Source organism: Podarcis filfolensis (genome assembly GCF_964270895.1).
Source record: "Podarcis filfolensis genome assembly, chromosome: 15".
NCBI classification, from domain to species: Eukaryota; Metazoa; Chordata; class Lepidosauria; order Squamata; family Lacertidae; genus Podarcis; species Podarcis filfolensis.
In genome coordinates this window covers 42143550-42170844 of record NC_139618.1, presented here as the reverse complement: position 1 = coordinate 42170844, position 27295 = coordinate 42143550, and the positions used below count along the sequence as shown (strand labels likewise).

The following is a 27295-nucleotide window of genomic DNA, read 5'->3' as shown; positions in this document are numbered from 1 at the left end:
TTTTTCTAGATTTAATTGCAATCCAAGCAAGTGTTGCCATGTAAGGAGAAAATCTTTGCCCTTGGCCCCTTGGTCCTGTACAAACTACTTTGCTATTCCTGATTTCTCTGAACCAGGCTGGGAGGTTTGGCACTGCCCCATTTCCTGGTGGAATATTTGCGATTACAGTTCTGAACATATGCCTCTATAACTTTTGCCACCTGCATCTGAACAAATAGCACAGACTTCTGTATACCTAGTAAGGTCGCTAAAGATCAAGGACAACAACTGTGGATGCAGAGATGCCCAAGGCCCAGCAGTTTATAAATTAAAGAGTTAGCTAATGCATGCACCTGCAGTAAACAACATACAAAAATGAATGCATATACTGGCCTGATCTCCATAGCTTGAGTGCACTTAAGCTTTGTACGCACATTGTCATTTTCCATTTAAATGGAGATTTCTTATGGATTCCCGCCCCCCTCACTGAGTGGCAACATACCAATAATTCATTAGTGTTATGCCATTTGCAGTTCATCCACCCCGTTTAAATAACCTGGTCATTGGCCATCCTTTGCTGACTCTACATCTTTTGGTTCCCATTGAATCACCTTCATCTCTAACATGTTCCCAGACACTTAGCCATACTCTGTGGGATGCTCACCTTTGAGGTTTACAATTACTCAGCCGTCTTTCCTTTGCCACTACTGCCTCCTCCCCCTTTCCCAGGACTTAATTGCATTCTTTCTTATCCTAAGTACCTGTTTGCATGACTATAAAACAAGAACCAGAGGCAAGGTGTGCATTTGTGATTCTGTGACTTGCCAGGGATACACAACTGACAGGAGGTATTGTTGTGAAGAAGACTTCACACTCAAGGATTCAAAGACTACAAGCCCACTGAGGTTGCTTGGGCGACACCCTTTTGTAAGTAGAAGACTCTTGGCTTTTTGGAGACTATCAAGGGAGACTATTTCCTGCTGTGTTCTGTATAGAATGCTGCTCCACATTTTTCTCGTTTCCTGATCTAACATAGATTCTTTAGGAAAGTTGTTATGTACCAATTATTACATTTTAGAGACTAGTAGTGTGATGTGTAGTCTACATAACTGGACACTAAAGATTAAAAAGCAATGTGGGGTCTTGCAGGATTGTTCCCTCTTTATTGTCCTATTCAGTAATGTGTGTTGGAAATACAGTATATGCTGCATATTTATTTGGAGCCTTATGTCTTCTTTTAGTGCCAAGATTGGAAGTGGATAATGCTACTAATGATGCATTGTTCACATGGGCCAGTTCTTCGTCTTTTTTAAAAAATGTTTTTATCAAAGATTTTATTGGGTTACATAAGTACATTCAACACCTCTGTTTCAGTCCTTTCTACAGATCAGTTATATTCAATGTGAGCTGCTAATCTTATAGACAGTACAGTATAAGACTGGGGGAGAAGAGAGGTGGGGAGAGAGAAAAGGGGGCAGTATACTCTCATTTTTTTACACAGTGTATGTACAAGGATTTGGGTTCAGTGTCACATGGGTAGGTTCTCTTTCTATTCATTTATTAGTTTTTGTTGTCGGTGAGAAAACTTGGGGGGACGGGCATGGTTGGCTGACTTCAGTTGACTGCATTGGGTGCTGTTTGTATGTGTGAGGGGGAGGGGTTGTTAGGTCAAGTTAGCCATATCGATTCTTACACTGTTGGCGGGTTCTTGCTGTTGTCTTGTTGGGCTGTGTATGTAGTAAAGGGGAGCCACCATGGAGTGAAGGTGTATGGGCCAGTTCTGAATGAACATCTGGTAGAGGCACTTTACTAATCAGCTTTACTGATTAGCTTCCAGGCCCTCTTGAAGGTGCCCATATAGGCCCAGCCATGGCCCTGCAAGTGATGCTGAACTACAACTCCCATCAGCCCTGGCCATTGGCCATGCTTGCTGGTGCTGACAGGAGTGGTAGTTCAGCAACATTTGGAGGACCAAAAGTTCCACACACCTATGACAGATAGCCCCTTCCCCATTTGCATGAGGCAAATAGATAGGATTGCATCCTAAATCCCTATGACAGAAACACCTAAAAAAAACAAGGACCCAAACAGTATATATCATAAAATTAGCAAATGACAAAATCCTGCCCACAGGCTTACAGTTTAAATAAACAGACACCCAAGGACCAGGAAGGAAAAGACACAAGAAAAGCAACTAAATAAGAGAACCACTTACATTCTTAGCAAAATGCTGAGGGAACGTTATGGGGAAACAGATATGCCTTGAGGTCCCCCTTAAAATAGTGGAAAGGAACTTGTCAGTGCAATCCTATGCATTTCTACACAGAATACAAGCTCCACTGTGTTCAATGGGACTTACTTCCAGGTAAGAATGTATATGATTCTGGCCTGTGTTTCTCTTGTTTTGCATAAAATACATAAACTCAGAATTAAGCCACCTTGGCATTAATCAGATTTACTCCCAAGAAAGTTCAAGATTGCAGCCTTATTCTGATTTGGCTATCCATGGGGAAGGAACTCTGTATGCCACCAGGAAGCCCTGCCTCCACCCATAGGAAATTTTAATTAGCCCCCTTCCCTGCTTTCACTTCTGAGGCTTTGGCCCACCACCCTTAAAACATTATCAGTGCATCCTTGAGCACTATGTTTTCCTTTCTTCCTTTCTTTTAAAAAAGCTGAAGTTCTCTGGAAGCTGCAATCTGCATCCTGCACTTTCTCTGTGCTCTCATGCACGCAAATGGAATCCACAGAGCCTTGTTCTGTATTCTTTTCTTTTATCCATTCTCCTGCCCTGGCCGTGATCTCCTGTTCAAAGGACCAGGCAGTTTTTAAACACAGAGGTGTATTCCTGTTAGTGGAAAATTCCTTTCTACTGAGCTGAAACCTTGATTGTGGTTCAACAGGTTTTAGTTCCCATCTCTCTCTCTCTCTCTCTCTCTCTCTCTCTCTCTCTCCTTTTTCTTTTTCTCTCTCTCTCTCCTACTGAAAAGAAAAGAAAAAGCTCTCAACCTTGGGACATTTGTTCAGATCACATGGGCAGCTGCTTATAAAATGGAGTTTACCTGTGTGCTCACCAGTTAGCATTCACTGGAGCTTCAATGCAGTGTGACAGATCAAGAAGAACAGAGAGACTCACGCTACCCGGGGTGTAAGGCAACAAGTTCATCGCTTGCAGAATTTGTGTAGAGGTAACCATCTGGGTCAGTCTCATCTTTTCTCACAGCTCATCTCCTAAGGTTTTCCCCTTTTCTGCTGGTGTTCTGCGAATGGGAATTCTAAGAATTATGGCAAGCTGAGACAGAATGCTTTTCTTTATAGCAAAAGTAAGGCCCATCAGGGTGTAATGGAGCATTTTCCAGTGACAGAACTGTGGTGGTGAAACTCCCCATGCCTTGGAGGTGAGAAGAGGTGTCCAGCAAGAGCTTCTCACCCTTTGGCAATTCCTCCCCACTCGTCACATGGTTGGGCTGCTGGCTGCAAAGAGGATAATGGATTTTTCTGTGCATGGGGCAGTTTTAGTATTATATGGCAGCAGGTGACTGTGTGAGACAGCCTCTCTCAACCAGGTGCCATCCAGTTGTTAAACTACAGCTCTCATTGCCCCTGACCAGAGGCCTTGCTGACTGGGGCAGATGGGAGCTGACGTCCAAAACATCTGGAGGGTATCAGGTTGGGAAAGTTTGGCGTAGGGCAACAGTTTGCAGGAGGCAGCACATTTCATGTGACAGTGAAGCAGATATGGTGGTGACAATGAAATTGTTTTGCAAGCATTGTATACTGTTTGTGCTGCTTCAGCCAGGACTCTCGCATTTTCATCTTGACTGCCAATATATTTAAGGCCAGCCCCATGAGCTCTTACATCTGGGGCTTGACCTTTCTCTGATCAAAACTAATGGGCATATATCTATTTAATTTGATGGAACTAAGCTCATACCCAAGTTACATAATAGCATTCCTTCTGATTATTATCAATTTCTCTTCTTTGCTCTATGACAGTGTAACATCTCTTGTGGTCTATCTTTGTTTTGTATTTCAAGAGGTCTGGGGAAAAGGGAGTGAAAGTTTCCCCTAAGCAGGAGTCAGCAAATGGGCATTAGTCATCTAATTAATGCTGTAGAGCACCGTTAATTATAATATTTTTTTTAATTAATATTTATTAAAGTTTTAAAGGTTACGGAATATGTTGGGGGTTAATATTCAAGCTAAACTTAATGGAACAAGATTGTTCTGCCCCTTCCAAGCTACCTGGTGACCTGAAGTTGTCTGCTGGACCTTCAGCCATCAGTATGAAGGATGATATTCACTTTGTCCTTCTTTTGTAGCAACATGTAAAACCTACCAAGGAAAGCTTGCTAATCCTTTCTGAGTCCCTAACACTTGCCTTGCGTTTCTTGGGAATCATCAACATCTTGTTAATCTCATTATATATCATTTTCCAATAGCCCTTAGCTTTTTTACAAGTCCATCACATATGATAAAAATGTCATTTTGCACTCCCAACACATACTTGAATTAGTTTTGTACATTTTGGCTAACTTAATTGGCTAACTTAATAGGGAAGTAGGAGTGTATGTGGGAGCAATGTGATTGTCTCTGGGGTGTCTTTCTGATGGGAGAGAAGCTTCAGTGCCTTTTTTGTGACTGTAACACATATCTTTTCAAGATCACAAAACCCATGTTTCCATCTTTCTCTCCAAAGTCCCATATCTGTTTTGTGTGTATAGTAGCAACTCTATTTTCAACAGAGTTTTGACAGGGAAACTAAAGTAAAAACAAGTAAGAGATGGTGCAAACCAAGATGGACATGGACAGTCAGCAATCATTGCTCAAGAGGCAGCTCTACTTAGTACAGCTTCTGTGGACTCTGCTTCTTCTTTTCTTCCCTGTTCATTGTTGCCAGAAAATGCTCCTGATAAATGCTTTGATTAGTTTGCTTAATGCGTTTCATTCTGGGTTGATGTTGTAGATGCTAAATCTCTATCTCTATTCTGAATAATGCCAGCTCATGGGATCCACTCTTTTCTCCAACACTATAAAGGAATTTCTATTACTGTATAAATTCAGCTTTAAGTCTGATGGATAAATCCTAAGTTTTGTGATCTAAAGTAATGGGGTGTTTTGGATACACTGTACTTGGGGGCCTTATCCTCCCTCCTCCCATGGAAGTACAGGCAGAGCTCTTGCCTCATCAAATGTAGCCTTGGGTTCTTTCCATCTCTATTCTCCAATCATCTCTCTCAAAACTGTATCATTTTATACCCTGCCCTCTGTTCTCCAAGCCAGCAGTGCTCAGTTCTTTTGAGGTTCACTTACCAGCAGCAAGAAACACTGGCAAGGTTCTACTTGTGACATGTATAAGCCCCCAACAGTTATGAAGTTTGCTTATACCAGAGGTAGGGAGACCATGTGTCCTACTTTGCATAGGACAGTTCTCTGTTTGCAGAAATCCTCTGTGCTGTCCAAATGCTAACGTCAAGCCTGCCCTCCCACCCTGCTCTCCCTTCTTATTGTTCTTTATCTTTCAAGTACTGTAGAGTTGGACTGTCTCCTCCAAGTCTGGTTTAAAGATAATAATCAGAAGGCAGAGCAGAGGTGGGGGAAGGGGGCTTAAAGTTGTCCATCAGGAATTGCCATGTGGGCTACAGACTGAGAAGGCACACCAGCCACTTGGTCAAACCATGGGTTTTTTTGAGGATAAAACAGGAAGACAGGGAGAAACCAAATGTGCAACCTTGAACTCCTAAGATGAAAAGCAAGATGTAAATGTAACCATAAATAAATTAGATTCAACGAATCTCTTAAAAGTCAAGCCACATGTTTTAAAACACAAGCCTTTTGCTTCTCTGCACTGCAGTTTTCCACTGTTGGGGGGGGTTAAGAAAAGAAGGGGGAAATGAGGGCATTGATAACACTTAGCTGTCTTATGAATGCATGGTGAAAATTAATGCATTGCAAAGCACTTGAAAAAGAAAAGTGTGAAATATTGCTGGTAATATTATCTTATTTTTATGCAACTTTTCTTGGTGATTAAAAAAACAGAGGGAGGGAGCAGCAGGAGGTTGGAGAGAAATTATGGGATATGCTATTAAAAGCAAAACCATGTCCAAATAGAACATTTTTTTCCACAGTTTTTCATATGGCACTGGCAGCTCTTAATACTGTATGAGGCTGTGAATACTGTATGAAGCTACAGTTCAGTGGGGAGTCAGACCTTTAAATGTTTCATGCCAACAGCTGCACCTCTCTCCCTGGGCTCCTGCGTTGCCTTGCCTGCGTACATGCTCAGAAAGCGGAGCACACTTATGTCTGGGTACAGCACAGTCATTAGCATTATTTCATAAGGATCCCATCCTTCTTCAAAGCTGAAGGGAGCTCTGGCACTGTGAATCATAGGCCAGCAATTTCTCTGGGTGACATTGGGCAATCACTTTCTCTTGGCCTAGCCTACCTCACAGGGTGGTTGTGGTGACAGAAAGAGTAGGGGGAGAACCATGTAAGCCCCTAGAGCTTCTTGGAGGAAGCATGGGATACAAATGTAATAAAATTAATGCATATCCACCAGCTGAATGGATTGTAGCAACAGCAGGTGGGCCCACTGAGTGCACTGTGTCCAAGCCCCCGCTGCCTTGTTTGTTCACTGGACTCTGCTATTTGGGTGATTTCATAGAGTTCCTGTTCGATTGTTACGGCTGAGCACTGTTTGTTTGTCACATACGTAGCTCTTTCACCCCTTTCCTCCAAGGTGCCTGGCAACATAAATGGTTATTTCTCAGATTTTATCCTGTGAAGTAGTTCACCTGAGGAACAGGATGCTGCCTTATGTCAAGTGTAAACAGCTCAGTCCTGTTTACACCTGGAGTAAGGAACTTGTGGTCCTCCAGACGTTTCTGGATGACATCTCCTTTCATCTTTGACCACTAGGGTCAAATCCAACTATAGCTGGAGGGCTGCCCCTAGTCTACACAGACTAGCAGCAGCAGTTTCCAGTGGTTTGGGGCAGAAGCCTTTTCTACCAGCCCTAGCTGGAGATGGGACCTTCTTAATGGAAAGCATGTGCTCTGCCATGCCGCTTCCGTCTCTCTGTTGACAGGCGCGAGGTCACTCAGGGGGGGTTTGAATCAGCTTCATGTTTGAATCTGGCTTTCTCCAGTCCTACCTAGGCACTCTTAACAGCCATTCATTTATGTTGATTCAACGTCAACTTTTAACCTATGGTTTTTAAAATGGAACTGAGGTGAATTAACATTACCTGCAAATTCAGACAGGCAGCAAGCCCCACCCCCAACTGCTGAAGGCAGGGGTCTTGGCGCAGACAACGGTGCCCCCACAGACTCTGCCCTGCTCTGCCTCGCCTTCCCCCATTTAATAGGGGGAGGGGACTTCTGCTTTTCCTGCTTGAGGTTTTAAGTCTTATCCTGAGATTTAGTATTGTGTTCCTCACATGCCCCTGCTGCTATTTTGTTTCTCCTGCTGAAGGCACGCATCTAATACAAATGCAATTTTGGAACTAAAAAATGCTATTTATAGATAACCTTGGTTTCAAATGTTAAGCCAGACAGCCATTGAAGCAGGATCTGGTCTTAGTGAACAAACATTCCTGATAGCCTAGCCTATACAATAAAAAGAATACAGCTCCTCTAACTTATGCAAATCTTTTGAGTTACAACCTACAGTTGTGGTCAAAGTGCACCACAACAGCACTGCCTTTTCATTACATAAGCTGTGTTTCAGGCGTTGTTTGAGACGTGCCAGAAAGAATCTGAGGTGTGTTTGCCAGACACATTTGGAAATGGCAGGTCAGACCCAGGTTCTCTGCCCCCCAATTTGAGCTGTGAGCTTCAGATTATTCCAGCCATGTGACACAGCACTTGGCTGTTGCTTTGGTTATGGTTAAAAACCTTAAACCCTGTGACTATAATCTTACTTACCCTCAGATTTATTTAGCAAATATATCAGTTTGAAGGCACAGTGCATGTGTACGTCCTCCTGCTTATCTGAATACTAACCAAAGAACTCAGAGTAATGATTTATTATCCTCACAACGTATGAGGCAAATTAGCCATGTGAGGTAAATTAAGCCAAAGAGACTTGTTCAAAGCCACTACCTTACTCTGGCATTGTGAGGTGGTATAACTCCCCTTGTGTTTTGATACAGGGCTTTTGACAAGTCTGTGGGGGTTCCAGCCATGTATCTGGGTCCTAGAAAGAGGGGAAAGTAGGAGGTCACCTCCACGCTTATTTAAACACCTGTACCCCAGGACCCTGTACTAGACTAGATGACATTGGTTCATGGCCATAGGAATGCCCAATATTTTCAAATGGCTCTAGTGTGCACAACTGGATCCTGCCACAGAAGGTTGCAATGTGAAGTATTCCTGCTGAGCATTTTAGTCAGCCATGCCCACCTGCACAACAGCTCATTTCACCATCCTCCACCCAGCCAGTCACATTCTATGATCATGTGCAGTCCTAATAACTGGACTGTTTTATTTGTTTGTTTGTTCTTATTGGAACATAATGTACAGTATAAATATACCTGGCCTACCCAGATGCTGAGAAAGTTGAGGTGATAGGCTTGTAAAAATTTCTTGCTTTCACTGTCTTATCTTTGGGGTTCTTTACAACCAAGTGGCGTATAAGCACCACTTCATTATAAGGAAACCTCCAAGCCTCCCTCCAGTTGAATATACTGTGTGTGTGGTAAAAATGGGTTATTTCCCTTCATATCACCCTTGAATGCTCCCATATGTGAAGTTAAAACTCCCTGCAAACAGACAGTGAGCAGATCATGGAGAAAGCTGTGCGTCAGGTCTCCACTGCTGCTATTTCAGCTTTCTAATCTGAACTTGCTTGTACTCTGATCATATTTGCTGAAAGCTGTGTATCAGAGATCCTTAAAACTCTGCTCCTAGAGTTGCTCAAAGCTGAGCCAAAGAAGTTTAAAACAACATCTCCATAGTGGAAAACTTGGATACTGCCAACAGCTGTCTGTGTGTATCAGGTATCAGGACTGCCAGGCCTAGTTCTGGACAGCTTAGAAACAGTTGCTATGGCAACTAAATAGAGAGAAGAGGACGTGGAAGAAAAAACACCTTGTGCTACTTTACAACAGAGAAAGAAAGCTGTGTACAAAGTAAACATAAAAGAGGTTCTCTTTAGGTGCTTCAACTGTATGAAAAGCTAGGTTATGCTTAACAGTGCCGTCAGTCAAGACACCCTAGCAAGAACAGTGCTAAAAAAGGCAGAAGGCAACACCAAAGCAGGATACTAATTTATATGTATATGTGCACATTTAGATTATATTTCTAGTCAAGTTACAATGTTTCTATCTACCAGGTGACCTTTGTGCCTGCTAGGTGTGCTTTGGAGACCCTACTGCAGAGGAGCATCTTCCCCTTCTTAGGGTTCATTATCTTTTCCCGGTCCTGAACTGGACAGCCCTTCTAACAGAGGATGACCCTATCCAAAGCAGTCCAGCTGATCATCCTGACTTATAAACAAACTGTGGTTTACAGCTGCTTTCTTTTTCAGTCCAGTCCAAAAGTGCAGAAAACTTTGTTTTTGCACAAATAGAGTTTATGCCTAGTACTGGCCCCAATCTGCTTTCTGGGCCCACTATCAATCTGCTTTAGAAAGTGGCATCTACATCCAATGCACACTGGATTCTGGATTTCTGAAAAGTTAGTATTTTGGAAGAAAGTTGCAGAATAGATTATGATATATAAAGGTGATTTGAGGACTGGACAAAACTCTTCCTTTTTTATGGGTTGTGGCCAATGCTAGTCCTACACAGAGTAAACTGACTTAAATCCATGGACTTAAGTTACTTGTGTCCACCGATTTCAGAAGATCTCTTCTGAGTAGGACGAGCACTGGCTACACACCTATGCCCCAACATTTGGAAGCCTCCCACATACAATTTTTGTTTTTCAACCACAAACATAGTGTGAATTTTACCTATTTTCTCAAATACTGGAGAGTGCACCCACTGGGACCAGTATGATGACAATCCAGTAAACTCAGTTTAAGAGGTCATTTTGAGTATTCTGTCATGCTAAACAAACCATTAGCTGATACAGACCACCATGTCTTAAAGACTCTCCAGTTTCATAGAGAAGGAAATGCCATCTCTCAAATGTTGGGGAGATAAGCTACTTCAAAGGCAGTTCTCACTTCATCTGCATATATATATCTTTCTTCTGCTTTCAGACTGTTGAGAAGAGGAGGAGGAAGTGGAAGAGATGGAATCCAGAGGCAAAGCCCACCTCAAATTGAAGACCAAGATGAACAATGCCTTGTGAGTACATAGATTGGTTTCAATTTATCTTGGCCATATTATTATTATTATTATTATTATTATTATTATTATTATTATCATCATCATCATCATCAACATCAACAACAACAACAACAACAACAACAACAACAACAACAACAACACAATAATGTTATTATTATTTTATTATTTATACCCCGCCCCTCTGGCTGGGTTTCCCCACACTACATATATATGCTACATATGTGAATGACCTGTGTTTAGACTCTCAAACTGTGCTCCAGAACATTTTCCTTATTATTTAGAAACTGTGTCTTGCTTTTCAAGTTCACTGCCACAGAATTGCAACCCTGGGCACCTATATAAATGCTCCCCTCCCAGCTAGATGAATTGAACTTTTCAAATCCAGGGCTGTGTTCAGAGAGCTTTATGTAGTGCAAACTTAACTGTGCTGAGTTAACGTTACAGCTTGGAAGGAGGAATGTAGGTGGGTCAGATCATGGTCAAGATAGCAAGCACCCTATATATTCAAAGGTGAAAGGAACTGAATGTCTGATCTTGAAGTGTGCATTGATTTCCTTTCCACCAAGACAGTCCCTTGCCCTTTGTGAACAGAATGTGAACTTTACCTCTAGGGGATTGTTCTTAAACTGCAGTCTCACCAAGCTGACTCAGAGTTGTCTGTCAAATGCTGACAGGGGTCTGGCAGCAAATACACCAAGCTCTCAAGAGATCAGCCAGACTAAATGGGGGCTTTGTAAGGTTTCCTACAAGCCTCTGGGCTAAAGCATCCAGAGTGAACTGGAAAAGGTGGGTAGAACTTTTAAAACATTTGCTTTTATGTATCAAAACCTTTATACCCTGCCCTTCTGGTGCAAAGCACCTCTCAGGGCACCTTACAACAACAATTAAAATTACAACTTTAGAGTGTTTAATTGGTAGCTATTTAAAGTCAAGCATACAATCCAAGGGCTTCTGGGTATTATACTGTAGCAGCTGTGCCAAAAACACACAGCTGAGGTTAAGCAGGGACATTGAGGGATTTGGAATATGTTGACTGTGTACTGGAGTTTACAAAAAGCCACAAAGGATTTTAGCTAAGAGTGTGTAGCAAAGATGGTGAACCTCAGATCCAGGGGCTAAATGTGGCCCTCTAAGCCTTTTGATCCAACTCTCAGGATTCTCCTCAGATCTGATCCCCTCACCAGTCACACATTTTATTGGGCCTGTTTCACGCTATCCTTGAGGGGTTTTGCCCGGCTGGAATGTCTGCCCAGCCTAGTACAAAGCACCAGAGCAATGTAATGGAGCGCATTTCTAGGGCTGGCATAAACAATTCTGGGTAATGTGTAACACTGAGGCTGGACAGACCCAGTGGGATTTTGGGAGGCAAAGGACTCAGCTATACAGGGGCAAATAAAAAGTTTGGCAATGTGACACTAGATGGCAATGTGACACTAGATGGCAATGGTGAGCCTTATGGAAAATTCAATGTATTTTTAAAAACCCTTTTTAAAAAAGCATTTTCAGAATGGTTTTTATATGTGTGTAGATTCCACCAAAGCAAACAAGGTGGAAGGACTTAGTAAGATGACTGATAAATGCATGCCCTAGTATCTTGTTATATAGGGTATCTCATTATAGCTTAGTTAGTTAGAGTGTGGTGCTGATGGCACCAAGGTGGCAGGTTTGATCTCCATAAGGGACAGCTGCATATTTCTGCATTGCAGGGGGCTGGACTAGATTATCATCAGGGTCCCTTCCAATTCTATGATTCTTTGATATTTCTTTGATAAAAACTCTCTGTGCATCTCCCAACCAGTAAAAACGACACATATCTGAACCTACAACAACAAAATTAAAGCAGCAGAATGGTAAAGCAACAGAAGTTGGAGAATAAAAGAAAAGAAAGGATAGATAAAATCAGATATGACTGATGTTTAAAAAGCTTTAGGAAGAATAAAAGATACCAAATGGCATTAAGCGTAGGCACCATCCAGATCTCCCTAGGCAGAACAATTCAAAGCCAGGAAGCTGCAACTGAAAAGGCCTCTCACCTGTTTCTTCAGACCAAGGGCCTCCATCAATGCTATCAACACAGGAACAGCTACATGCAGTATTATTACTATTAATTGAATTTATATACCGCAGTAGAGACTAATCCATGAGGGCGAACAGGGCACTGCCCCACCAACCTCAGTCTGCCAGTCACAACCATACCATACATTTAAAGCACCCTGATACTGCTTTAACAGTCATGGCTTCACCCCAAAGAATCCTGGGAACAGTAGTTCATTAACAGTGCTGAAAGTAAGTCAGGAGACACACACGCACCCTGAGCTACAATTCCCAGTTCTTGGGGTCTGCCTCAGGTGCCAAAATGTCTTGGGCCGGCCCTGCCACCAGACATATGTGCAACTGTGGCAAGGCTTTCCCTTGGTCCAGAAGGGAGCTGCCACAACAGCCTCAACTGGGGGCAGGCGGCCACCAACTTGGGGAGGCTGTAGAGAAGAACTGGAATTTTTAATGGCAAATAAGGCTACCAACAGCTACTAACTACGACTGCTATGCTCTGCCTCCATAGTCAGAGGCAGTAATGCTTCTGAAGACCAGTTATAGGAAAGCACAAGGTGGGCCACCAGCTCCATGGTCAGACAAGCCCACAGTACTTTGTCTTGTTGGGATTGCACTTCAGTTTAGGAAACTGTGATTGTTAATCTGGGGAAAGTCAGCGAAACTGGATGGTAAATAATGCATTTCTTAATGCATTACAGATGAATCAGATAATTTCTAGAAGCTTTCTCTCTAGGGTTGCCTGAAATTCTGCCCTCCCCACCATACTCCCTCAGCATACCTCCCTGTTTGACCTGTGGTTGTTGCAGTGCTCAGGACAAAGCAACACAGAATCTTGCATTTGAGTTTGGAGTTATCTGCCTGGAACAAGGACGATTAACAAGCAGGGCAGATGGGGAATCTTTGGGGATAAGATCAAGAGGCTTATATCAGGGATACATGGAAACAGAGAACAAACTGCATTTTAATTACAGCTGTGATAAAAGCAGAAGGCAGCGCGGGGGGAGGGGAATTCAGCCCCTGCTTTTGGTCAAATCCAGCTTTTGACTTGGAGCTGAAACTGCACTGGTGACGTGTGTGTGTGTTCCCTTTCAGCTCAGCCAAATGCCAGCTTCTTCAGAACCCCCAAGAAACTGTAGGGTGGGTTGTAGTTTTTAAGCAATTTGGAGAAGTGGTAGATAAGGGCCCGTTACATAGGGCCAAATGAGAGGATACACCATTTACACAATTGGAAGTTCTGTAAATAGCTTTTGGGGAGACAATATATATTTCCGATAAAGGTGACCATTGGGTCCAGTTGCAGATGACTCTGGGGTTGCGGCTCTCATCTTGCTCTATAGGCCGAGGGAGCCTGCATTTGTCCACAGACAGTTCTTTTTGGGTCATGTCACCAGCATGACTAAGCCGCTTCTGGGGAAACCAGAGCAGCGCACGGAAACGCCGTTTACCTATTTATCTACTTGCACTTTGACGTGCTTTCGAACTGCTAGGTTGGTAGGAGCTGGGACCGAGCAATGGGAGCTCACCCCATTGCGGGGATTCGAACCCCCGACCTTCTGATCGGCAAGCCCTAGGCTCTGTGGTTTAGACCACAGCACCACCCGTGTCCCTTTTCCGTTACAGGGGACCTAATCTGGAACCTGCTCCTGGCATGGATGGGTGGGGTAGAGTGGTTTTAACTCATTGCCCCCTGCAGAAGTGCAGATTGAGATTGGGTCTCACATACCTATTTACTTTTTCAAAGCTGTTCACACAACTGCTAACTGCATGTCGGTTGGTTTGGGCCTCTGAGACGGTTTGGCTAGAACATGAATGGCCAGACTGGGCCATATCTGGGCTTCTGTATCTTTAATAAATATGTGGCCAAGGGAATTTTGGCAGGCTCTACAAGAGATGTACCTGTGGGAATTCCCCTGTTATGCGGCTGTTAGAACATGGGCTATACCTGGGCAAAGGGAAAAGTGAAGGGGGGAAAGCTCTTGCTCCACTAACACACATTGATGTTTGTTTTTATGTTTATAGATTCATGGGATGGCTATTTTAAAACAGAAGTATCTCACATATTCCAGCTATACCTGTTTATTGCTGGGGACAATCTGATCCTTGATAAATCACAGTCCCTATGTTGGCATTGGGGGTTAGGGAGAATGCCTTTTCAAAATGCTCGCAAACCCCTTTGAACTAGACATCCCAGCTTCTTTGAAGGGGACATAGCTCAGTAGCAGTGTGCCTGCTTTGCATGCAGAATGCCCTTGTTATTCCTGGCACCTGCAGTTCAAAGGAGCAGGTAGCAAGTGATATGAAAGATTCTTCTGTGTCCAAGATTCTGAGGAGTCCCTGCCAATCAAAGTAGGCAGTGGCAGACTAGCTGGGCAATTGGTACAATCTGGTATAAGGCACCTTCCCATGTTCTGCTGCTTCATAGTCAGAGGCATAGGTGGCATTGTGGGTTAAACCACAGAGCCTAGGACTTGCTGATCAGAAGGTCGGTGGTTCGAATCACATGTACACAATGTGAATCACATGTACACAAACACTGTATTCCTGACTGTTCAAAAGAAATGTTAATGTGTTGCGCACCAATTTGACACACACATACCACCTAAGACATCTAAATGGTACAGCCCAAGTATCTGCAGCAAGGAAACCTTCCTGCATACAGTATGAAGGAGCTAACCCCCATAGACTTGCTCACACATTGATTCAGTTGGTAGAGCATTTCCTGTTACTAGGACTTAAGTCAACATGCTATCGGAGTCTCCCTTATCCTATTCCATCATGCTAATCCAATGTCTGTTCTGAGTGGACATGGGTAAGGGTTGTGCTGTCAGTGTGTCTATTACATCATTATTATATACACCACTACTTTCAATTCATATCTCCATTTTGTGCCAAATCCATCCGCATGTGCTTTACATAGGAACTTACAATGTTTTAGAAGGTTGCATCACACTTTTCAGATTTAATCAATCCAAGTTTAATAAGATCTGTGTTACGTACTGAGAGAGCTTTTAGTTTTGGAAATTCAGTCATTGCCTGCCGGGCTGAGAGAGACCAAGAGCAGCAATATATTTTGAATCATTTGCTTCCCTGTTTACCCTAAGCCCAATTCCTCCTCTTATACCCCTTGGCTTCATTTTTTCTCTTTCAACATTTAGGTTGCCTCATTGTGATTTTTTCCTACACATTTCAAACATGAGCCCAACCCCTGCCAAGGAATGGTGATCCAATATTATTCTGCAGCCAGGATGATGTAATTTAACAGAAATTGCATAATTCCTTTCTACTTGCTACGTTTAAAGCCCTGTCCCTGCCCTTCATTACCATCAGACATTATATGATTGTGGAGAAGCAGGAAGTGCACAGCACTTTCTTCTTGTTGTGTGGCTTGTGCCAGGCCTTCAAAGAAACTTGAGAGGCAGAGGAACACAAACTGGGTCCACATGTACAGTGTGGGCATCTCCCACATGAAAAGGCCTTTTGGCAACATTCCACTGGCTGGTAAAAACAGAAAGTGCAGCTCATGTTATTAATGGCGGTAGGTCATGCACATTCACATTTTGTAATATATGAATAGAACTATGTTAATGTTGATAACCACTATGTTCCTAAGAATCTCCCATCTATTTACTGGCTAGGCCAACACCTGCAGGGTAAGACATTTTGCTGCTTGAAGTGAAGAACAACATGGTACCAATTCTCAATCCCTTGTACAAAACCTGAGCAACAGGACAGTGTTGTCTACTGCACTTGAGGGCAGCAGATTAGCTTTGGAGACACAGAGCAGGGGGCATGGGACAAAGCATTCTGCCTGCTTCCCACCATCTGCTGCCTGAGGCAGGCATCTCACTCTACCTAATGCAGACTTGCTCAGTAGAGATGCCAACTTTCCACCCACCCCTTTCTAGCTGTGCTTCAAATTGCAGCCTGATGATGTGCGGATTAGCAGATGGCAGTGTTTATCTCCCTGCTGTGAAAAGCTTCTCCTGCTGATTTCTGCACATCTGCCACTACAACAAGCCCAAGAGCAGGCCAGAATGATTTGGGGCTAGTTTGGTTTCAGGGAGGGGTTGTTTCTGGTCAGCTGGGAATCCTACTTCTTAGTGTCAGAGATGGCACCTTCAGGTAGTTCTCTAAATTCTTGAGTTTGGTATACCCAGAGTTAAGTGTTGTAGAAAATGGATTGTTTTGGTGCAGAATGTGCATTTTCTGCTGCCTATCATGGGCAAAGGGGACTAAACTGGGTGAGCATGTAGAACCAGAGGCTTAATCTAGGATGTATCAGTGTGGAAAGGGACAATTATTTCACCCTGCTAGGCCTGGACCCTTGATGGAGGCCCGCCTGGCCAACCCCTGTGTAAAACTGTGCTTTGTGGAGCTAAAAGAGCATAGCTGGAATAGCTGTAACTCCGTTTTCTTCAGTAGCAGTATTTCCTCCTCCTCTCCTTATTGTACTCCTCGGCGCCTCCTACTGGGAAAAGAAAGAGGGGAAATGCCAGTCCCCAGCTCAGCTGTTGTCCTCTAGCAGGTTAACATGGAGCGGGAATTGTTTTGACCCAAGTCACAATTGTGCTATTGTTTTGCACCAGGCAGGGGGCCAGTCCGGAATGAGGCTAGCGGCGAAAGCTGCCAGGAACTCTTTATGCCACAATTAAGCACCTGCTACGAAAGGAGTAAAATAAGCCAAATCATGCGGCTGGCAAGCGAGCTTTTATGCGTCCCTTCCCCCGTGACCCTGTCGGAGAAGGAAGCTAAAACCTGCGTCTCAGCTGCCTGCAGATTTCATTCCAGCCCAATGCAGGGAAATAAACAGCTTGGGGCTTGAAGCCGGTGGCCTCGGTGCTGGCGGGCTTGGCTGGGGAGCCGGCACTCTTAACCCGACACAGCCCTCCGGGAAGCCCAGGTTTCTTCTGCTATGGAGAGAGAGATCCCCGTCTTACGAGTCCGGTGAGAAAGAGAGCCGGGGGCTGGCGGGGAGGGAAGGGGAGCGCGGGGCGGAGGCCGAGGCCGAGGCCTCCCCAGGCGGAGCGGGGCTGCTGTGCCCGGACTGCAAAGGTGCGGAGGGAGGGAGGGAGGGAGGGAGATGCTGCCGGAGCGCTGACGCGGATTGACGCGCCTTTGCATCAGCGCCGGCCCTTGGAGCGGCTCGGAAGGGCCGCGGCTCCGCTGATCCTAACAGGAAGAGAGCAGGGACAAGTTTATTTTGGTTATGCATGGAGGGGGGGAGGGAGGGGGGAACGAGCCTTGAGTGAGGACAATGAGGGATCACATGATCTCAAGATGCTGGATCGCAGCAGCTGGTCTTGGCTGCGACGGAGCTGGGGCGCTGATCCGCCTCCCATTGGTCAGGCTCCAGTGATGACTGGAGATTTTCGTCTCTGTCCTCATCCTGCGGGGAGGAGGGGGCGGGAAGGGCAGCAAAGCAACGTAGTCGAGTGGGGCGGGCTGGAGTGGGATTCCAGCACAGCAGCGCTTTTTCGGGGGGTGGGGTGGGGGGTGTAGAGTGCTGCAAGAGGACCCGTCCAGCTGGGCTATGTGCTTGAGGCCAGGACGCGCAGGGGAGCAGAGTAGACTGGTCCAGACTTTTGCTAGAGGTGAAGTATAGGGAGGGTGCTCGTTAGCCCACATACATTCTGTGGACTTGTGGGGAGAGACCGTAGCTGAGTGGCAGCGCAGAGTGCCCCGGGTTCAGCCCCAGATTCCCAGGCATCTCCAGGTGAAAAGGGAGCAGGTGATGGGTTGAGAGAGAGCTCTGCAAGAGACACTGAAGAGCTGTTACCTATCAGGGTTGATGAAATCTGGTATAAGGCCATGGGGGTGAGATAAAGCTGTCTGGGCCAGGCCCTGGTAAAAGAAGGCCAGCCTTGCAAAAGACAACCATGCACTCCGTTTGTGCAAAGGAACCAACCAGACATATATTTTGCTTTTGAATCTTGCGTGGTTCTGCTGCATTGGGAAGGAAGGAATATGTGTCAGTTGTTCCTCTGTCTGACATCCCTAGAGCCCAAAGCTACTGCAGGCAGAAACTTAGTGGTCTTGTTTTGTCAGTGCCCAGAGGAGACATAAGAAGGGGCAGAGAGAGAAAAGTCACTCCTGCAGCTTGCTTGAAAAGAAATTGTATCTCAGATCTGCATAACTTGGCATGCAATTAGCTTCAGATGACAATACTGGCCCTGATCCACTTACTATGTGACTTGCAATTGTTGGAAAGTACACACCCTTCTTTGCAATGGCCATAGTATGGGAGGGGGAGCTGGTGTCTCTGTAGAGCTGAAGGCAGAATCCTTGGATGTGGAGTGTTCATTCTCCACTGAGCTCAATAAGTTTTTTGAGTGCTCTCTGGTGTGCATTATGATAGAACCTTTAGTATGAAGTCAAACTGGCTGGGAAAATATGAAGAATGGGTAGGTACAAACTAGAAACCAGAAACATCCGTTAGAAAAAGTGAAGATGGCATTGGGAAGGCTTGAGAGAAGCATTTTTACTGGACACTGTCAAGCTAAGGCATAAAAACCTTTCCCCCTTTCATAGGTACTCAGTATCAGGGACAGCAAACAGGCAAAGGAGGTGGATAGATGAGGGGATGGGCAGGTTAAGAATGATGAAGAAACAATAAATGGATATAAAGAAAACTGGCTTGTTTATGTATCTGATTGTATAATGCAAGGGTAACAATTACATAAGGAGCTGGAAGAAAGTAGAAAACTGCATATACCTACCGAATATGCTTGATTTCATCTCGGGTCTGAAGTTGCCCCCCTGTGCCTTTTTACCATTGCACCATTCGAGGGCTGTTTTTGTTTTTGCCATATTCACCTTGATCTACCTGCGACCTTGTCTAGACCATTTGGGGACAACTAACATCTAGGCTGGATGTTTTCAACTCCCCTCTCCTTCCCAGGGTATCCATGTCAATAGCAGAACTAGGCTTTTCTAAGTCCCAGCAGCCGCCTTGGGACGCTCCAGCCCTACATGAATTCCTGAACTTAGGGAAGGGCTTTTGCTATTGTATAATTCAATTTAACAGAGCTTGATGTTAGGTAACTGTGGTACACGAAGCTTTTCTTCTTATTGTTTTTGCCCTGCTCGCTCCTAAAGAGCCTCTGCTGCCTTCCCCATAAATTGGGGCGGAGAGTGATGAGAAAGGGATGAATGGCCCAAGATGTACAGAAGGGGAAAGGTGCGCGGGGGGGGGGGTGTACAGGGTTGAGGGACGTTGCAGCAGGGCGGGAAGCACAGAGGGGAAGTGCCTGGGCTGCATCCCTCCCCCTCCCGACCCCCGCAGCCCGTGGCCAGAGCCCCCTCCCCGGAAGGCCCGGCCGGCGCGCCGCCTGGCCCCTGTTTTGCTCGCTTTCGGCCAATGAGCGGCGGCGGGGCTGCGGGGCGGAGTTTGCGCGGCGCTCCCGGGAGGGGGCTCTCCTTTTTTTGTGAATGAAAATAGGCGGTGGGCGAGTCTCCGCGCAGGACTGCAGTTCGCGCCCCGCCGCCGCTCAGTCGCCCCGTGGCCGCCAGGGAGGAGGGCGGAGCATCGCCGGCCGAGGAGGGGGCGCCGCTTCGCCAGGGGTTCCATGCGGCTCGGCGCAGCCGGCCTGGGGCGAGGAAGATGCTGCTGAGGAAGAGGCCGCGGCTGCCGACGCCGCGCGAAGGGGCGCATCCGCTCTGGGGCCGACGCGGACTGTTAGGTCAGAGCATCTGAGCCGGAGAAATTCAGCATCCCGCCCAGCGGTCGGCCCGGCAGAGCAGGATCCGAGCTGGGCGCTCGTGCCCGCCACCATCATGTCTCCGGGGAAGAGCTCGGCTCTTTCCGCTGCAAATTGCCCCGTCGTATGTGTTGGCGTAAGTAAAGCGACCGCCGCGGGACTTATTGCAGGCGCGGGAGCGGAGGGTCAGGCCAGGGTCGAGGGTCCGCTTTGCAATGAGGGTCAATAGGGCCGATTTTAGGTGGGGTCGGTGAAAGCGAAAGGGGAGCAGCGTTTCCGCCAGTCTAGCTAAACCCGGGGCGCGCGAGTGAGAGATCCTAGGCGCGCACAGATTGCACGAGCCTCTCCAACGAGCACCGCGTACTCCTGGCGCTGTTCTTGGGGAAATGGTTTCAAACCCAGAGGCACGCCTGGAGAGCGGCTTCTCTTCAGCGCTGCGTGCTTTCCTTGGGTCTCTGTGGGTAGTTGCTGCACTGCCAAAAAGGGAAACAAACAAACGGAGTGGTCTGGCGGGACTGGGGTGGGATTTGCAAAAAAGGAAAACAAAGCAAAAGTGGGCAGGGTGGAGAGAGCTGTGTTCTGCTCCAAGGGCAGGCTTGGCCGGGATATCTTTCATTGCATAAACCTTTTCGCAGTGTGTGGAGAGCTGTGTGCGTATCGGGTTTCTCTCTTCCTTCAAACAAGCCAGCTGCTCGTGCAGCCTCCTGTACTTTGATGTGCTTGTAATGTGGAAGAAATGTGCAGTGTGCTTAGAGAGTAATGTAGAGTGTGTGTGTGTGTGTGTGTGTGCACGCGCGCATATGGGTAGACATAAATAAACACGTATTTGCGCCCCACTCCGCTTCGTTTGCGAAAGCATCGCTCCTATTAAGCTTTACCTCTTCAATCTTCATTAGCATAATTTTGCAGAGTAGGCACTGATCGTAATCTGCAGAGTTCTTTGACCATGCCTCCCTTCCTGGTCTCTGGGGGGATGTTCCAGCCCGCCCACCCTTCTTTCTCTACAACCCCCCCTCCCGGAAATGCTCCGTAACCAAGGGGTATTTTTACTAATTATTTTTGTTGCGCTATTTCTCCCGGTCCCCCATTTTGTGTTTTGTGAAATGAGATTGAGTGGGGTGGGGGCACATTTAGCCTGTCGGTTGCTAGGAAACTGGTTAGGCTCCCTGAGAGATTCTCTAGTTTCCTTGGCAACCGAAGACTGGGGCAGCTTGCAAGGAACACATTTCTACTCTCTCCGAGAGATAGCGGGGCAGATTTGATGGCAAGGAACTGAGGACATGTCACCAAGAGTGGACGGGGTGAGGGACAGAAAAAGGGGGCACATAGCGGAATCAAATGAGCAGGAATGACCAGTAGTCGTCGAAAGACTGCCATTGAAACAAGAGGGAGTTGAGATAAAGGAGATAAGAGGGAGTTGGCAAAGGAGATAAGGCCAAAGAGCGTGTGTGGCAGGAGATGTGCTGGGAGGGAGGGGAGCATCTGGATGTGGTGGCGATTACAGAGCCTAAGTGCAGGTCCTAGAGAACAAAAGCAACTAATGGATTTTGTGCACTCAGACAAAAGAGCTACAGAAATAGACAGGGGCTGAAATGGAGAGGAAGAACGACTTGTTTGATTATCTCTCCTACTGGTGTTGGGATCCTTGGAGAGAGGGTTTCTTTTTAGGGGAGGGAAATGGAATCATAACAGCAAGGAAGGAGAGTGGGGAGGAAAGAGGAGAGGCACAAAACAACAGTGATAGGATTTGTCTGGGCCAGGATTGTCCCCCCCTAAATGTCACATGGGTGCTAGTTTGCTGACCGCCTCCACAGCTGCTGCTGCTGCTGCAGGAGTTTCACATGGCACTTGCCTTCAGTTGCCTTTATTCCACCTCCCCACGTGTCTTGCACACTCATTTCGAAATCCGCTCCCACTAGGAGTGAGTTCTTTTAACTGTTAACACACCCAAGGAGCTGACTGTCACAGAGGGAGAGCTTGCTGCTAAAGCTTACTTGGGTGAAATGGGTTTGGGGTTCAACACATCCTGTTTTGTTCTTAAGAAATAAGCTATGAAGCCAAAGCCCACAAGGAGATTTGGGCGTACATGAAAATCTATTCTGCCTCTTGGTTGTGATCACAGGCTCTCCAAAGAGAGGCAGCCACTATTCGCACACCAAACAGGAACTGGCCCAATTCTTTCCCTGTTCTAAAATCTGCTCTTTGTTTCAGCAGACTGCATATTTCTGACGCATATGAGTAACTTCTTTATAATACCTATTTATTATTTTCTCCTCCTTTTCTCCAAGGAGTTCAAGGCAGTGTGTATGGTTGTTCTGATCATATTTCTATGCTGCTATTCATTCAAATGAATTTCGAAGTGGCTTACAAACAATAAATAACAATAGCATTATAGAATATAATAGAACACCACAAATATAGGATAGTGCAGCCCAGGGCCACCCAGTAAGCATGTTAGCTGCATAAGGTTTTGAACCTGGGTCTGCTGGTCCTAGTCCAACACTGCAACTGCTACACTATTTTTGGTTGATACAGTTGCACAGCACAATTTCCTAGCTCTCTTGCTCTTTTCCCCATGGAAGGCTGGATTCTCCAATTCACTGAGAAGCCCTATAAAGGCGTAGTTGAAGAGCTGAGGGTTCTCAGTGCCTCTGGGGCTGAGAATCACAACACAATGTTATGCAAGTATACTCCAAAATAAATCCCACTATATTCAATGAAGACCTTGTCTCAGGGAATTATGTTTGGCTGCAGCCTTAAAATAAGGATGAGGAGGTGGTGGCTGTCCACCTCTTATTGGAAAGCAAACTCCCATGAGCCTCAGACAGGTATGATGGGAGCTGCAGTCCAGCAACATCTGGAGAGCCACAGGTTGCCCATCCCTACCTTTAAACCTCAGTCAGCTTTCACTCCATTGTTGCATGAAGGCAAACTGCCCTTGTTGTCCAACCTCCTCCTACCCTGGCAGGGTTGCATATCAGGAACTTTAAAGATGAAAGACTCACAGTGTGTCCACAATGGCAGCACATGTTTTGTTTTTGTGTTCTTGTGCATGTCTTCTGTGTTCACATTTTTATCACAAGTGCTGTTTTGTTGTTCTTGTTAGCATCAACAGGTACCTGAGACTCAGATATTTTAGACCTATTTCTGGGTGGTGCATTGACTACCCTCTGTCTTTTCAGCACTCACTGGCTGAGAAATTAATTGCATCTTTTTAACTGTATTTTTTTCCCCTTGCCCCTTTAACCATTTGGTAATTATCTTTTATAATAATAGTAAGAAGATCACTTTGCTGCACAATAAATGTATGCTTCTTTCTCCATGTACAACACAAAGTCCTCTCACATCTTTTAAGGAGGCTGTGCTTCTGCTGTGAATATACCTTAATTCCCTCTTCATGAGAAGATGTTACACTCCCCCAGATAGCCCATTCATTGCTATTAGTGGTGTTGTGTGGGATGCAGTTCTATGTGTGGCAAGGGCCTCTGTTGACTGTATCTTGTAATAGCCAAGGTAAAGGTACCCCTGACCATTAGGTCCAGTCGTGGACGACTCTGGGGTTGCGGCACTCATCTCGCTTTACTGGCCGAGGGAGCCGGCGTACAGCTTCTGGGTCATGTGGCCAGCATGACTAAGTTGCTTCTGGCAAACCAGCGCACGGAAACGCCATTTACCTTCCCGCCAGAGCGGTACCTATTTATCTACTTGTACTTGATGTGCGTTTGAACTGCTAGGTGGGCAGGAACTGGGACCAAACAATGGGAGCTCACCCCATCTCGGGGATTCGAACCTTCCGATCGGCAAGCCTTAAGCTCTGTGGTTTAGACCACAGTGCCACCCATGTCCCTTAGTATCCGTGGTAGCAGAGAGCAATAAGAATACCTGGGCAAGGAAGCACTTCTGTTGTTAGATGAGTGGAAGTTCTGATCCTGGAGTTCTTGAAGGCAGGATATGGCAGGAAGAAAACCTTGCATTAAGTAAGTTAATCAAATGTGTCAGGCCACAGTTACCTCTCCAGCTCCCCAAATTAGCTCATCTACATGCTGAAGAAGTTGTCTTATTCTCACAAATTTGATAAATGGTGAAAAATTGTTTTTGAACAAGAATATTAATTGTGTGAAGAAGTTGTATTATTCTCACAAATTTGATAAATGGTGAAAATTTGTTTTTGAACGAGAATATTAATTGTGTGAATAATTGTCGCCTATGTGCTGTACGGGTTGCACAACCATCTACATGAGATGGCAGCAGATAACAGCAAATTTGTTCAGTCCATGTGCATCAAAGACCCTCAGCTATGTGGCAGGCATTAGGACTGCATACAAACCATACATTTATAAAGCATGTTTCCTCTCTTTACCCAAAAAAAGAATAATGGGAATCATGTTTGTTAAGGGTCCTTGGGTTTACAGCTCTGTGAAGGGGAAACTCCAGTTTCCAGGACTCTGGGGGAGGGGTGGATACCATGGGCATAGCAGCAGCTTTATAATTATAATTATTTGATCAGAAATGTCAGAATCATGGAATAGTAATGTTGGAAGGGACCACGAGGGTCATCTCGCCCACCCCCTGCAGTGCAGGAATCTTTTTGCCCAAAGTGGGACTTGAACCCAAAAGGTAATGCCATGATTTTAAAACGTATTTCCACTGATCAGGTTGTTAGGGTGGAGGTTGTTGCAGTATGGCTTGGAATTGATGAAACTGGGCTGAACTATCCAAGTCTTTCCAGAGGCTTTACCTGTCCGGCCCCTTGGTTAGAAGACTCGCAGGCCTCTGCATGCAGGATCTGATTCTCAGCCAAGGGGAGTTGGCAGCGCTCCAGTAAAACTAACAGCCACTCTGATTTATGCAGGCTGGATTGCTGAGTGGGGGCGCTCAGCCTTTCTGTGCAGAAGCCTGCTATGCACTTCACCTCCAAAGTCCCCCTGATGCAATGGAGGTTGAAGGATTACCAGTGCTGGCACCATTTAGCCTTTCCTTAAGAACTTTCTGCATTGTAAATGAGAGGAAAGTACATTGAAAAATCCTCTTTGTACTTTTAGGATAGATGAAGCTGTACCTGTTTAATGTGGATTTTTGTTGTCATTGCTGTTTATTGGGGTTTTATATCTTTCTTCTTCTTTCTTTCTTTCTTTCTTTCTTTCTTTCTTTCTTTCTTTCTTTTTCTTTCTTTTCCCAGGTCCTAGCCTAACACTCTAAGCACTACACTGTACTGGCTCTTTGTCCCCCCCTTCATTCTCACTTCTGTACCAACCTAATATTGAAAACACACCAACTGACTGCATCTGAAGAGAGCACCTCCTCCTCATGTCAGGGTTTTAAATACCCCATCCTGAGCTATGGTGTCGTAATACTGTTTTGAGTAAGACACGGCTTCATTGCATATCTGGACTTCATGTCTGGCAAAATACTCTGCTGAGGATTCATGTCTCTAATGACTATAAACTGGCTGTTTGGTTGTGGGCTCCTCTTTTCAGGGTCTGTGTGTCCATACCTGCCACCAAAGGTCTGTAGTTCAAAGCTTGAGTAACTGTTTTGCATGCAGAATGTCGTACGTTCAGTTTTTGGCATCTCCAGGTAGGAATGGGGAAAACCTCTGTTAGTCAGTGTTGACAATACTGCTCAACTTGGTATAAGGTAGCTTTCTGTGTTCCTAAAGGATACTGCTAAATATCCATACTCTCCCATGGTGGTGTCCCTGCTTACAACAACCTGTGTTGGGTCATTCTTCTGTGCTATGATTATCCCCAGTTGGGATAGCCTTTCTGTGAACTTCCCTATCATAGAAAACAAGGAATGAAAAAGTCCAGATGGGAGCCTGAGTCTTGCTGCTTTTTACTCTACTGGAAACACTGTAAGATATGCCGTCCCAAATGCCAGTTGTTGCAGCCACTTGGGCAGACAGGCAGGAGCTTGGCTGCTCTGCAGTTGCCCTGTTATGCCCCAAAGGCTGCTTCTATTATGCAAGTGCATGCACACACACACACACACGTGTGTGTGTGTGTGTGTGTGTGAGAGAGAGAGAGAGAGAGAGAGGGAGAGAGAGACTTGTGCAAGCACACATGGTTGTGGAGCAGAGAGAGGGGGGGATGGTGCTGTGGGTGGAGAGAAGGAAGGGATAAATTCCATGATCAGTCAGGTGGATCTGGAAGTTTCTTTAACCATTGCTGGAAAGGGAGGGACTGGTGGGTGGGGGAATCTCACATGAACAGGCATGAGAGATAAAAAGGAGGAGGCAGAGGCAGCTAGAATCAAATTGGCAGGGCCTGTGGTCTTATCTGAGGCTCAGGATGCACGCTTCAGAAAGATTACATTTTAAAGGGACCCTGCTTTGGATGGAGAGGTGTAGAGCTGCCTGGGCTCTAGGCCCCTCATGAAGGCTCTTGCTTGTTGCTCTCTGGGTTCAGTGTGGGTTGCATCAGTCTGGAGGAGGGCAGCTGTTCAAGTCTTCTGCATCTTGGGAGGTTTGTCATGGGGGTGGGAAGGAGATCCCTTCTTGTTTGTGAGGGACAACCAGGTTGGGGAGCTGGTGCCTGGGGCATGACTCCCTGCTAGAGAAGATTATTTTGGACACATTTCTGGAGCAGGCCGTTCTGTTCAGCTGATGTCTGGAGGGACACAAATTCAGACAATGTGGGAATCCTGCTGAATTGGATTTGGGTGAGGTGAGCTTGGCAGAGGAGAAGACCAGGGTTGCTTGTTTTGTACCAGTCTCTACCAAGCCAAAGTGAATTGCCAGAGTGGCCAGGTGGTCCAGTAGCCTCTGCTCATCCTCCTGCCATCAGAAACCAGAAGAATTCAGGGCTGCACACTGGCTTACTTATATTCCATATGCATTAAAAAGGAAATATCCAGTAGGTGTTATGTCTCAGACATCAAATTTTAATATACAGTGGTACCTCGCAAGACGAAATTAATTCGTTCTGCGAGTTTTTTCGTCTTGCGAATTTTTCGTCTTGCGAAGCACGGATTCCCATAGGAATGCATTGAAAAGAAAAAGGAAACAAACTTGCAAGACGTTTTCGTCTTGCGAAGCAAGCCCATAGGGAAATTCGTCTTGCGAAGCAAGCCCATAGGGAAATTCGTCTTGCGAAGCAACTCAAAAAATGAGAAACTCTTTCGTCTTGCGAGTTTTTCGTCTTACGAGGCATTCGTCTTGCGAGGTACCACTGTACTTGTTTGAGTTAATTTCTTTCATTGTTTCCTTGTGTTACTTCATATTTATAAGCTTTTGTTTTGTGTTGGTTGGTTGGACGACATAAAAAAA

At 45.6% G+C, this 27295-nt stretch overlaps 1 protein-coding gene across 6 annotated transcripts in view; it reads left to right on the top strand.

The window, feature by feature from the left end:
* The first annotated feature begins 792 nt into the window (after positions 1–792).
* RHOBTB2 (Rho related BTB domain containing 2) overlaps positions 793–27295 on the top strand; it is a 39772-nt gene continuing 13269 nt past the window's right edge. Inside the window, exons 1-2 of one of the 6 annotated variants that reach the window (XM_083588564.1) lie at positions 793–906; positions 10189–10276. In XM_083588564.1, coding sequence (XP_083444690.1) covers positions 10221–10276 — 56 coding nt within the window. In that variant the 5' untranslated portion in view covers positions 793–906; positions 10189–10220. Of the gene's footprint in view, positions 907–2998; positions 3180–10188; positions 10277–16806; positions 17276–19657; positions 20165–21211; positions 21330–27295 lie in introns of those variants that run through there. The other 5 variants (XM_083588565.1, XM_083588566.1, XM_083588567.1 and 2 more) reach the window with 5 other exon arrangements.